Source organism: Trichomycterus rosablanca, chromosome 20 (assembly GCF_030014385.1).
Source record: "Trichomycterus rosablanca isolate fTriRos1 chromosome 20, fTriRos1.hap1, whole genome shotgun sequence".
Classification (NCBI taxonomy): domain Eukaryota; kingdom Metazoa; phylum Chordata; class Actinopteri; order Siluriformes; family Trichomycteridae; genus Trichomycterus; species Trichomycterus rosablanca.
Genome location: NC_086007.1, coordinates 2,197,228 through 2,209,784, shown reverse-complemented (window position 1 = coordinate 2,209,784; position 12,557 = coordinate 2,197,228). Strand labels below are relative to the sequence as shown.

Sequence of the window (12,557 nt, the reverse complement as noted above, 5' to 3'; positions counted from 1 at the left end):
GTGACCTGTTTAATGTTTTTTCTGCATATCATGTGGTGAATGGGACCCACCGTGACCCTGACCAGAATAAACTAAGCAATAAACTTTTCAGGGAATTTAAAATTGTAACTGTTTTTGACAAACGTGTCCCTTTCAGGTGTATTAAACTCTTAAATGTAGCTGTACATTCAGAAATGTATTGAATTGATCCAGCACCCCCCCCACCCCCCCAAACTGTTCTTTACATGTAGTAAGAACCCCACAGAGCTCAATCACGCCCGTGTAGGGGTCAGTTAGAGCCTTTCTTTCATTCGATTGATCTTAGGCACATTCCTTGGGCTCTCTTGGGGATTTATGAATCTGTCGTATTTTTGCCAGGTGTCTGAGGTCAATAACCTTCTGTTCTTCAATTAGGACTGAACTTCCATAGGTTTTATATTACTGATGGAAAATACATGAAAATACAGAACTCCAATACTCAGATATGCTCAGTGTCCCCCAGTAAACATCATCCACTCACTACTAGCTTTGTCTAATGTCAGGATCCGCCTGCGTTCCCATCAGTTGTTGATAGATTTTAGATCGTCAGCCACCCTCCTTCCCGGTAGATTTAGTCCCCTGTAATGTTCAATTCATGGCTACGACCTTGCAAAAATCCCAGACATAACATCATGTACATTATTAAAAACTTACGAACCACATCTCAAATCTATTCGTTTTATTTACACAAATGTATAAAACATTACAAAATTTAATTCTGAAAACATGCAATAAGTACCAGAGCCTCGTATGTTCACTAACAGTGGACACACGACATCAATAACACATAAAACGGCAGTAATTTATTTATTTGTTCATTTGTATTCAAGTACAGTGTTTGTTGATGGACCCAGAGTGGTTGATAAAATGTGCTAAATTTAAAATATATCCAAACTGTCCAAATATGAGTTTGTTTTTAATTGAATAAATGATAATGCCACATTAAATGCATCACAGGATTTGATGGATCTTGGAAATATACACAGAGGAGCTGAAACATTAGGACCACCCACCCAACATGCTGTGCCCAGACGTCTACATGGTCCTGGAGAAAAGAGTATTCATCAGACTGGTCAGTTTTCTTCCGTTCTTCCTGTGTGCCCATTGTCAGTGCTTTTGACAGCGGGCAGGAGTGAACATTGACCCCGTACACACAAGGGTTCGATGTGTGTAGTGTTGTTACACAATCCCCTCATCATCTGTAGCTTTAAATGAGCTGCAATTTGAACCACAGTAGATCTTCTGTTAATCTGTACCATATGTAGTTATAGTGTAGTTACAGTGTTCATGTCCTCTTGCAGAGGTTTAATTTTTTATTAGTTTTTTTCTGATGCCTTATTCTTGTTTTTATTCTGTTTTATATACAGTATATATATATATATATATATAGATACATAGATATAGATATATATATACATGGAGGACAAGCAAAGTAAGAATTTCATTGTACAGTGTAACTGCATGTGACAATAAAACTCTTAAATCTTGAATCTCTGTCATCAAAGTGTCTTGGCTGCCCAACAACCTGTTGGTGGTTTGTGATTAGTCCCTACTAGTACCACTATTGGTGTCTGTGACACCCCTTGTTGTTTTGGAGAAACCCAGTCGTCTGATCATAACGATTTGGTTTCCATCAAAATCACTCAGGTCTTTATGTTGATCTGATCTTAAGCATTCATTGCTTGTCAGGTGATTAAAAAGCAGCTTAAAATGTACTTGCTAATGCATTTAAAGGTATGTATGTCACATTGACATGTTCCTCCATCGTCTGGAAGATTTTGCTAAATGGATTGTTTGTAGCAGCAATCAGCATTCACCTTAATGACACTGGTCACAAACACCACAGCTCCCGATAAAACTTAGTTAACATTCTCAAATTATTAAAATAGTAGCACTTATTTTAATTTTTCCAGTCTGTAGCCTTCATGCTGTTGTAGATCGGAGAGTTTTGTCTTTACAGAGGCGTCTAGTTTGTTTCCGGCCAGTTCCAGCTCTCTGAGGTGTGATGGGTTCAGTTCAAGGGCAGAGACCAGTGCAGCAGCACCTTCAGTGATACCGCAGTACGACAAACTAGAGAGAATGCAATTAATTAAACTATATTCATTATAAACTGTATAAACTATAGTGCTTATCTGAAACAAAAATATATACTTAAAAACTACAATTTGGGCCAGCAGGGGAGATGATGTACAGTATATATTTATACTCATATAATACTCATATAATTAATGTACAGTGTATCACAAAAGTGAGTACACCCCTCACATTTCTGCAAATATTTTATTATATCTTTTCATGGGACAACACTATAGAAATAAAACTTGGATATAACTTAGAGTAGTCAGTGTACAGCTTGTATAGCAGTGTAGATTTACTGTCTTCTGAAAATAACTCAACACACAGCCATTAATGTCTAAATAGCTGCAACATAAGTGAGTACACCCCACAGTGAACATGTCCAAATTGTGCCCAAAGTGTCAATATTTTGTGTGACCACCATTATTATCCAGCACTGCCTTAACCCTCCTGGGCATGGAATTCACCAGAGCTGCACAGGTTGCTACTGGAATCCTCTTCCACTCCTCCATAATGACATCACAGAGCTGGTGGATGTTAGACACCTTGAACTCCTCCACCTTCCACTTGAGGATGCGCCACAGGTGCTCAATTGGGTTTAGTCCATCACCTTTACCTTCAGCTTCCTCAGCAAGGCAGTTGTCATCTTGGAGGTTGTGTTTGGGGTCGTTATCCTGTTGGAAAACTGCCATGAGGCCCAGATTTCGAAGGGAGGGGATCATGCTCTGTTTCAGAATGTCACAGTACATGTTGGAATTCATGTTTCCCTCAATGAACTGCAGCTCCCCAGTGCCAGCAACACTCATGCAGCCCAAGACCATGATGCTACCACCACCATGCTTGACTGTAGGCAAGATACAGTTGTCTTGGTACTTCTCACCAGGGCGCCGCCACACATGCTGGACACCATCTGAGCCAAACAAGTTTATCTTGGTCTCGTCAGACCACAGGGCATTCCAGTAATCCATGTTCTTGGACTGCTTGTCTTCAGCAAACTGTTTGCGGGCTTTCTTGTGCGTCAGCTTCCTTCTGGGATGACGACCATGCAGACCGAGTTGATGCAGTGTGCGGCGTATGGTCTGAGCACTGACAGGCTGACCTCCCACGTCTTCAACCTCTGCAGCAATGCTGGCAGCACTCATGTGTCTATTTTTTAAAGCCAACCTCTGGATATGACGCCGAACACGTGGACTCGACTTCTTTGGTCGACCCTGGCGAAGTCTGTTCCGAGTGGAACCTGTCCTGGAAAACCGCTGTATGACCTTGGCCACCATGCTGTAGCTCAGTTTCAGGGTGTTAGCAATCTTCTTATAGCCCAGGCCATCTTTGTGGAGAGCAACAATTCTATTTCTCACATCCTCAGAGAGTTCTTTGCCATGAGGTGCCATGTTGAATATCCAATGGCCAGTATGAGAGAATTGTACCCAAAACACCAAATTTAACAGCCCTGCTCCCCATTTACACCTGGGACCTTGACACATGACACCAGGGAGGGACAACGACACATTTGGGCACAATTTGGACATGTTCGCTGTGGGGTGTACTCACTTATGTTGCCAGCTATTTAGACATTAATGGCTGTGTGTTGAGTTATTTTCAGAAGACAGTAAATCTACACTGCTATACAAGTTGTACACTGACTACTCTAAGTTATATCCAAGTTTCATGTCTATAGTGTTGTCCCATGAAAAGATATAATGAAATATTTGCAGAAATGTGAGGGGTGTACTCACTTTTGTGATACACTGTATATGGGATCTTTATACATCTTCTCGGGCTCTTAGGTGTCACTTGCCCACATGGTCAGGCATTCAACATACATAGTTGGCCCTATCGGAGAGAGGAAGGGCTGTATGTGAATGTATTTCAATTGGGAAAGTATCCAACTGAGGCAAGTTTGATAAATATCTTTAACATTTTATTTTAGCTGATCATCCATTTATAACGTAGGTAAAAGTTCCATGACCGTTTGTTTACTATTTATCTTAGTTGACTAAGTTCTTGTTAGTATGTAAACACTCACCTTAGTTTCTCCAGTGTACAGAAGGGTTGTTTAAGAAAATCTGAGATGATCTGCGCTCCACCGTCACCGAGCTCGTTCCTGTTCAGACAAAGCTCACGGATGTACGATGGGTTTGATTTCAGAGCTGTACACAGTGAGCGGCAGCCTCTCTCTGTGATTCTACAATCTGCCAGGCTGCACATGGAGACAGAAAGATGCATTACCCGACTGTGTGGCATTTAGCGGACACTTTCATCTAATAATTAACAATAACAACTTAACATTTTTTAAGCAATTGAGCATTAAATGCTATGCTCAGGGGACCAACAGTGGCATACGGGCTACTGCTGCCCATAGTTCCATACCTAACACTTCTCAGTTTGCAGGATGAATTCTTCAGTCCAGAAGAGAGCAACTTTATTCCATAGTCTCTAAGATCATTTGTACTTAAATCCAGGTTCGTCAGGCTGGAGTTGGAGCTCAGGGCTGCAGCCAGGTCCGAACAGCTTTCCTTTATCAGTTCACAGCCAACCAGCCTGGTGATAAAATACACATTTAAGTGAGTTACTTTTGATAAATAAAAACACAATCATTTTGTGTAGATAAATGCTGTTTGTCTAGCTGTCTGCTGTTTCGTTTACTTTAATTTCTCCAGCCTGCAGTGTGCATTCTTCAGAAATTCTCTAAGCATCAACATTCCAATATCATTCCAAGAGCAGAAGCTCAGGTCGAGCTCTTTCAGATGTGAAGGGTTAAAATTAAGAGCTGAGACCAGTAATCCGCAATCTTCTGTTGTAACATTACAGTCTGACAACCTGTAAAAGATGAATTATAATGAGAAAGAAAATACATGAAAACATGAAGCGTGTACAGTATTGAGACAGCAGCATTAGCCAAGCTTGAGTAGGTTGATCATATCTGCAAATATTACGGTTGAATAATTGTGACATGCAGTCGTGACAAAACATCCTGCTTCTCTAAAGCACATCGTTCACATTATTCTTCATTTGCTGCATCGTCTCTAATAAAAACATCATGTAAAGTGCAAAATTCAGCTGTGCACAAGTTAAGAGTTTTAACCCCTTCTTTTATTTATGGGGATAGATCTTTCTAATTGCGGTTGTATATTTTTAAACATGCTTATTCCCCCCACATAGATTACATCGCCTAGTCCATCTCTGCCTTGTGCATGCTGGGTTTAAGTAATCTCCACCACTCCTGCAGGCACCTCAAACAGACAGCAAAAGCCATTTATGAAAAAACATACCAAATCTGGCTGTCCCCACCCGGAGTCTCTGATACAGCCAAAACCTCGAATCAGGATTTATATAGAGACTGACGGTATTATATTAAGTATAAAATGAAGGCTGGTGGTGGACAGTGTTTATTTATTATTATTTGATTAGGATTTACACACTTTGGTAACATTCATGACAGGACAGGTAGTTACTGCTTACACAAGATTCATTAGTTCAAGTTTTTAATATCAAACACAGTCATGGGCAATTCTGCACGTCTTTGGACTGTGGGAGGAAACCGCGGCTCCCGGAGGAAACCCACACAGACACGACCCGGACCGCTCCACCTGGGAATCAAACCCAGGGCCTTCTTGCTGTGAGGCGACAGTGCTACCCACCGAGCCACCTGGCTGCCCTTAAGTTGTGGTATTGAAAGTATTGTACCTGCTTACCTCAGTATCTCAAGTTTACAGTGTGGATCTTTGAGACCCTCTGAAAGTATTTTGATGCCAGACTGTGGCGGGGTCCCGCTGAGTTTCAGTTCTCTGACACATGTAGATGCTGAACTGATGGATTTGGCCAGGGCTTGAAAGCCTTTGTCTGAGAGTTTAGGGAGACTAACCCTAAAAATGAGAAATATAATCAACAATATTACACACTCTTAGCTTCAATGTTAATATCATACAGCTAAAAAAAAGCTGCATTTGTGAGCTCAGGCACTAATGTTGTTGAGAGAAGGCCTGGTTCGCAATCAACATGCCAATTTATTCCAAAAATAGTCTATGTGGTTATGATAAATATGGTATATGATAAATCTTTATCCCATATCCCAGCTTAATTGGCAATTGGGACTTCCCATTGAAAGCATTTAATTGATGATCTTTAATTGATTTTATACACCTGCTATTAATAAGCATGGCTAAAACACCTGAACTCTATTAATTCTACTCAATGAATGAATTCTACTAATTCACACCACACACACTCAAGCTTACTCAGCTGCCCTTGATGCCATCAGAACAGGAAACATTCTATGAAGGCATTCATCTACATTATCAGTGGTGTATTTCCAGGGGTCAAAGACGTTCAGCTCACTTCCTGAAGTAAGCAGGACGAAGACCAGAGTGGCCCACTGTGACGTGGAGAGTTTGGACTTGGAGAGGCGCCTGGATTTCTGGAAGTGTTGTATCTCCTCCTCTAGAGAGAAGTCATTGAGCTCGTTCAGGCAGTGAAACAGGTTGATGTATTTTTCTGGAGACAGATTCATCCTAAGCCGGAATTTAACGTAGTCAGTCGTTTCTTCAACACTTTGGGAACTATAAGCAGATTTCTGAGGAAGCAGGATCTGCAGGAGAACCTGGTTGGTCTCTAGAGACAAACCAAGAAGGAAGCGAAGGAACATGTCAAATTGTCCATTTTGGCTTTGCAGGGCTTTATCCACAGCGCTCGTGTAAAGGTCGGCCACGGACGAACACTGAAACGTATTAGCACCCTTGGTTGGATTCCACTGATTAAGCACAGATTTGTTTCCTTCACTGAAGGTCAGGTGAACATACAAAGCTGCGAGATGTTCCTGGATGCTCAAGTGAACAAAGCAGAAGACCTTTCCCTGACCGTGAAGTAGTTCAAACTCCTCTCTGAAGATCTGTGTGCAAACTCCTGAATATGTGACTGCATCCTCGACGTTGATGTCGCACTCTCTCAGGTCTTCGTCGTAGAAGATGAGATTGCCCTTGAGCAACTGTTTGAAGGCGAGTTGGCCTAGTTTGGAAATCATCTCTTTGTCACCGTGTTGAGTCTGAGGATATTTCTTCTCTCTGACAGACGTCTGAATGATGAGAAAGTGGGTGTACATCTGAGTGAGAGTCCTGGGAACCGCCGCATCTTCAGCGTCTCTAAACATCTTCTCCAGGACGGTGGCGGAAATCCAACAAAACACCGGGATGTGGCACATGATGTGGAGGCTCCTTGACAGCTTTAGGTGCATGATGATTTTGATGGCCATGTTCTGATCACTGATTTTCTTCTTGAAATATTCTTCTTTCTGAGGGTCATTGAAGCCTCGGATCTCAGTGAGCTGATCAATGCATTCGGCAGGAATCTGGCTGGCCGCGGCTGGACGAGTGGTCATCCAAATGAGCACAGACGGTAGCAAATTCTTCTTGATAAGGTTTACCAACAAACCATCTACAGATGTTGTCCAAGTTTCATCATGTACAAGTGAACAGTTTTGAAAATCTAAAGGTAGACGACATTCGTCCAGACCATCGAAGATGAACACGATGCGGCGCTTGGCGATGGTACTAAACCTTACTCCCTTTAGTTCAGGAAAGAATCGATGAACGAGACCCTCCAGGCTGAAGTGCTGGTCTTTCATCAGGTTTAACTCTCTGAAAGGAAGTGGGATGATGAAGTCGACGTCCTGATTGGCTTTGCCTTCAGCCCAGTCCAGGATGAATTTCTGGACAGACACTGTTTTTCCAATTCCAGCGACTCCCTTTGTCAGGACAGTTCTGATTTGGCCGTGTTGCCCCGGCAAGGGCTTGAAGATGTCATTGCATTTGATTATCTTGTCCTCTTCTAATTGGTGTAGCTTGGTCGACATCTCGATCTGCCTCACTTCATGCTCATTGTTGACTTCTCCAGTTCCTCCCTCCATGATGTAGAGCTCAGTGTAGATGTCGTTCAGGAGGGTTGACTGACTTTGGATTTGCAGACCATCCGATAGCAGCTGAAATCGGCGCCCAAGCTTCGCTCTGAATTTATTGCAGAATTCTTTCTCGGTTAATGCTGTCCACCTAAGAAATCATCACATTAATCACATGTGGATGTTTTGTGATAATTATAAAAAACACAGGACGTATAAAGATTAATAGCTTACGTTTGAGAGTCATGAGTACTGGGAGACACCTCTTCTTCTCCTGAAAGATGAAACTGTTTGATCTTTGCTGCTGCTGGTTGAATCTCAGCTCTCTGCTTGTTCCTTTGCAGAAAAATAATATTTTTGTGTTGACACTGAATAACTTGAGGCAACAAAAACTGTCCAATCAACAGCATGCACATTTAAGACATTTAAAGCTTCAGAGATCAATGTGGGACATGATGGAAACAATGACCAATATATCATTAACAGTATGTAGACATCACTCCTGTTATTGAGATGTGTTTCAGCCACACCTATTTGCTATTTCAATTTTGTAAAATTAATCACATGCTTCCAACTTTGTGGCTACAGTTTGGGGAAGGCTCTTTCCAGTTCCAGCATGAACTCCAGTGGTCTTGGCATTAACTCCACTGAACTACTTTTGGGATGACTTGAAAGGCTGACTGTGACATCTACCCTGAACTCAAAAATGCTATTTTGACTCTGTGGGCACAGTCTGAAATCTGGTACAGAAGAGACACTTAGTCCAATAATGCCCGTTTATTAAAAGACTCAGGTTCAGATGTCCACATACTTTTGGCCATATAAAGTAGATGAAACTTGACAAGTTAGATGAGAAACAAAATATGTGCTGCAGGACTCTTACCCACGTCCAGAAGAACCAGGTTCAGTCCTTAATTTGAGTGGTGGAGCCATAGACTGGTCACTCTTGAAGGAAACACAACTGGATGCTGATGTGTCTGATTCTTCCTGCTGGACGACACTGCATGAACATTCAGAGAAGAACAAAACCAACATGAAGACGTTAATAACAGTCCTGTATTCACTCATTCATCTCTACACTCTCACTTCATCACTCTGGAATCTTGTAAGAGGACGAGACACTTTTAGTAGCATTAATTCTCATGTTTTTGGACTTAAAAATCCAACAGGCTCAAGGTCAGATATTCACACACTTCTGGCCATATAAGGAAAGCTCAAGCTCAATTGGGAGCTCAGAAAAGATGTGAAATATGTGCTACAGGACTCTTACCCACTTCCAGAAGAACCAGGTTCAGTCCTCAATTTGAGTGGTGGATCCATAGACTGGTAACTCTTGAAGGAAACACAACTGGATGCTGATGTGTCTGATTGTTTCTGCTGGACGACACTGCATGAACATTAAGAGAAGAACAAAACCAACATGAAGACGTTAATAACAGTCCTGCATTCACACATTCATCTCTACACTCTCACTCCATCACTCTTGTAAAATAAATGTTTATGTTTTTTGGAACTTGGAGGTCAAACAGGCTCAAGGTCAGATATCCACATACTTTTGGCCATAAAAGTAGCTGAAACTTGACAAGTCAGATGAGAAACAAAATATGTGCTGCAGGACTCTTACCCACTTCCAGAAGAACCAGGTTCAGTCCTTAATTTGAGTGGTAGAGCCATAGACCAGTCACTCTTGAAGGAAACACAACTGGATGTTGATGTGTTTGATTGTTTCTGCTGGACGACACTGCATGAATGTTCAGAGAAGAACAAAACCAACATGAAGACGTTAATAACAGTCCTGCATTCATCCTTTCATGTTGACACTGTCTCATTTCTTCACTTTTGTAAAATAAATCTTTATGTTTTTTTGAACTTGGAAGTCAAACAGGCTCAAGGTCAGATATCCACATACTTTTGGCCATATAAAGTAGCTAAAACTTGACAAGTCGGATGAGAAACAAAATATGTGCTGCAGGACTCTTACCCACTTCCAGAAGAACCAGGTTCAGCCCTTAATTTGAGTGGTGGAGCCATAGACTGGTCACTCTTGAAGGAAACACAACTGGATGCTGATGTGTCTGATTCTTCCTGCTGGACGACACTGCATGAACATTCAGAGAAGAACAAAAACAACATGAAGACGTTAATAACAGTCCTGCATTTATTCATTCACCAATACACTGTCTCACTCCATCACTCATTCAGCTATACACTGTCTCACTCTATCACTCATTCACTTACTTACACCATCACTTACTCTTTCATTTATACTGTCTCACTCTGTCACTTATTCACTTAAACACTCAGCTACTCCATCACTGGTCTTTTATTTATACACTGTGTCACTCCATTAATCATTCATTTATTATATCTCTCATTAATGTTTACACTGTCTCACTCCATCACTAATCTATTTACCTAGAATGTGTTCTAACTATTCAGTCACAGAAAAAGAAGAGTTACAGAAATCAGAAAGACACAATACTGAAAACATTTCCTGATGCGTTTCACCTCTGGACCACAAGTTTACATGATGCACCATAAAACATGATGATTTTAGTTCTTACTTTTTACACACAGCATCACTAAACTTCATTCCAGACATCGCTGAGATCAGATCTGTATCTGAGGGTTCCATGGCTTCATGCGATTTTTCTTTTACAGTCGAGATCCTACTGCACACCAATCCTGTACATCCTGTACCAGAAACAGGAACAGCGACCAGGACCTGCAAATTCCAAATCTGTGATAAATACGTTGCAAGCAGTGTGTCCTTCTAGTGGTTGGTGCAGATCTTTCCACGGGTCAACAGAGAACTGGATTCAAAACAATAATGGTATTTTCGTCTAGTTTTAGTTCTAAACAGTTTAGGGCAAAATTACTTTCATTTTTTACCTGGCTCCACCTAGAAAACCACGTGACTGTCATGTATGTTATGACACGTGATTGAATGATGGTGTACGTGATGACGTGGTATATGCGCAGGACGTTGATGTCGATAAGCTAACTGCTCTGGTCCTTGGACTACTCGGTACATTACATGTTGTCAGAAGTAAACTAAAGAAAATGGCACAGTTACAGCCGCCTTCAACGTTGTGTCTACAAGGCAACCTTGCAGAGAACTGGAGACTATGGATACAAAAGTTTGAATTATTTCTGACCGCGAGTGGCATAGCGGAGAAAACGAAAAAAGTTCAGTGCGCCACGTTTCTGCACGTCGCTGGAGAAGAGGCTGTGAAAGTCTACAACACGTTTGAATTCGGTGAGGAAGAGATAGACAAGATAAATGTGCTTAAAAAGAAATTCAGAGAGTACTGTGAGCCAAGAAAGAACTTACCTTACATTCGCCATTTGTTCTTCACGAGAGCTCAGGGTCCAAGTGAAAGTATCGACGCATATGTCACAGAACTGAAAAACAGAGCAAAAGATTGTGAATTCGGTGAACTACATGATTCACTAATCAGGGACAGAATTGTTTGTGGCATCATGTGCGTGCAAGACTGCTAAGAGAAACAGAACTCACACTGACAAAAGCCATAGATATCTGTCGTGCAAATGAAATGACATCCAGTCAGGTGAAAATGTTCAATGAAGAAGTAGAAGTGAACAAAGTTAAATGTGTCAAAAGCAAAAAAACTGAATGACAGAGCCAAGACAAAGACAGTTAAATACGAGCATAAGAGCAATAAAACAGTTCAAGACAGACAGAAAGCAGACACACTTTGCTCCAGATGTGGCTATGAGCACAAATACAGACAATGTCCAGCTTATGGTCAAATTTGTAAATCCTGTAAGAAGAAAAATCACTTTGCCAAAATGTGCAAATCCAGAAGTCAGAATAATATGACAAGGAAAATAAATGTAGTTGAGCAGGAAGCAGACCAGTTAGATTTCTTCATAGGAACTGTTCAAGTTCAAAGAAAAGAAACGTTTAAAAGTATTGAAACTGTCACAATAGAAACGCAAAGTGAAAATAATAAATGGACTCAAGACCTAAAAATAAACAACAAGAACATTGTTTTCAAACTGGACACTGGTGCTGAATGCAATGTCATCTCTTCAAAAATCTACAGGTCACTTGGAATCAAAACTAAGTTCATAAACCACCAGATGTCGCCGTTAGGAAAGCTAAAGCTCATCTGTGAACACAACAAAAACACAACATTGAGTTCCAGGTAGTTGATAGTGAAGTACCAGCAATACTAGGGCGTGAAACATGTGAGAAATTAGGCATGATTAAAAGATTGCATGTAATCAAAGCTGAAAATGATCTATTGAAAGATTTTGAGGATTTATTTACTGGTCTTGGATGTTTACCAGGGCATCACCACATTCAGATTGATCCCAAAGCCACACCAGTTATACATCCTCCAAGAAAAGTTCCACTTGCACTGAGAGAAAAGATTATTGAAGAACTGCACAAAATGGAACAAATGGGTGTAATTGCCAGACAGTCAGAGCCAACTGATTGGGTAAACAGTATGGTTACAGTGGTAAAACCACAAAAGATTAGGATATGCATTGATCCGCAAGACCTAAACAAAGTAATTAAACGCGAACACTACCCACTACGCACAGT

General features: G+C 41.1%; 1 protein-coding gene across 1 annotated transcript; it reads right to left on the bottom strand.

Moving 5' to 3' along the window:
- Positions 1-700: 700 nt before the first annotated feature.
- On the bottom strand, positions 701-10,889 carry LOC134334823 (NLR family CARD domain-containing protein 3-like). Its single transcript, XM_063017294.1, has 13 exons — positions 10,874-10,889; positions 10,546-10,706; positions 9,963-10,079; positions 9,606-9,722; positions 9,252-9,368; positions 8,865-8,981; positions 8,216-8,317; positions 6,330-8,132; positions 5,787-5,957; positions 4,738-4,911; positions 4,462-4,632; positions 4,118-4,291; positions 701-2,088 (listed from the first exon to the last, which is right to left on the bottom strand). Exons 2-13 carry the CDS (start codon positions 10,614-10,616, stop codon positions 1,914-1,916), a joined length of 3,309 nt encoding a protein of 1,102 aa, XP_062873364.1. The 5' UTR covers positions 10,617-10,706; positions 10,874-10,889; the 3' UTR covers positions 701-1,913.
- Positions 10,890-12,557: the final 1,668 nt, after the last annotated feature.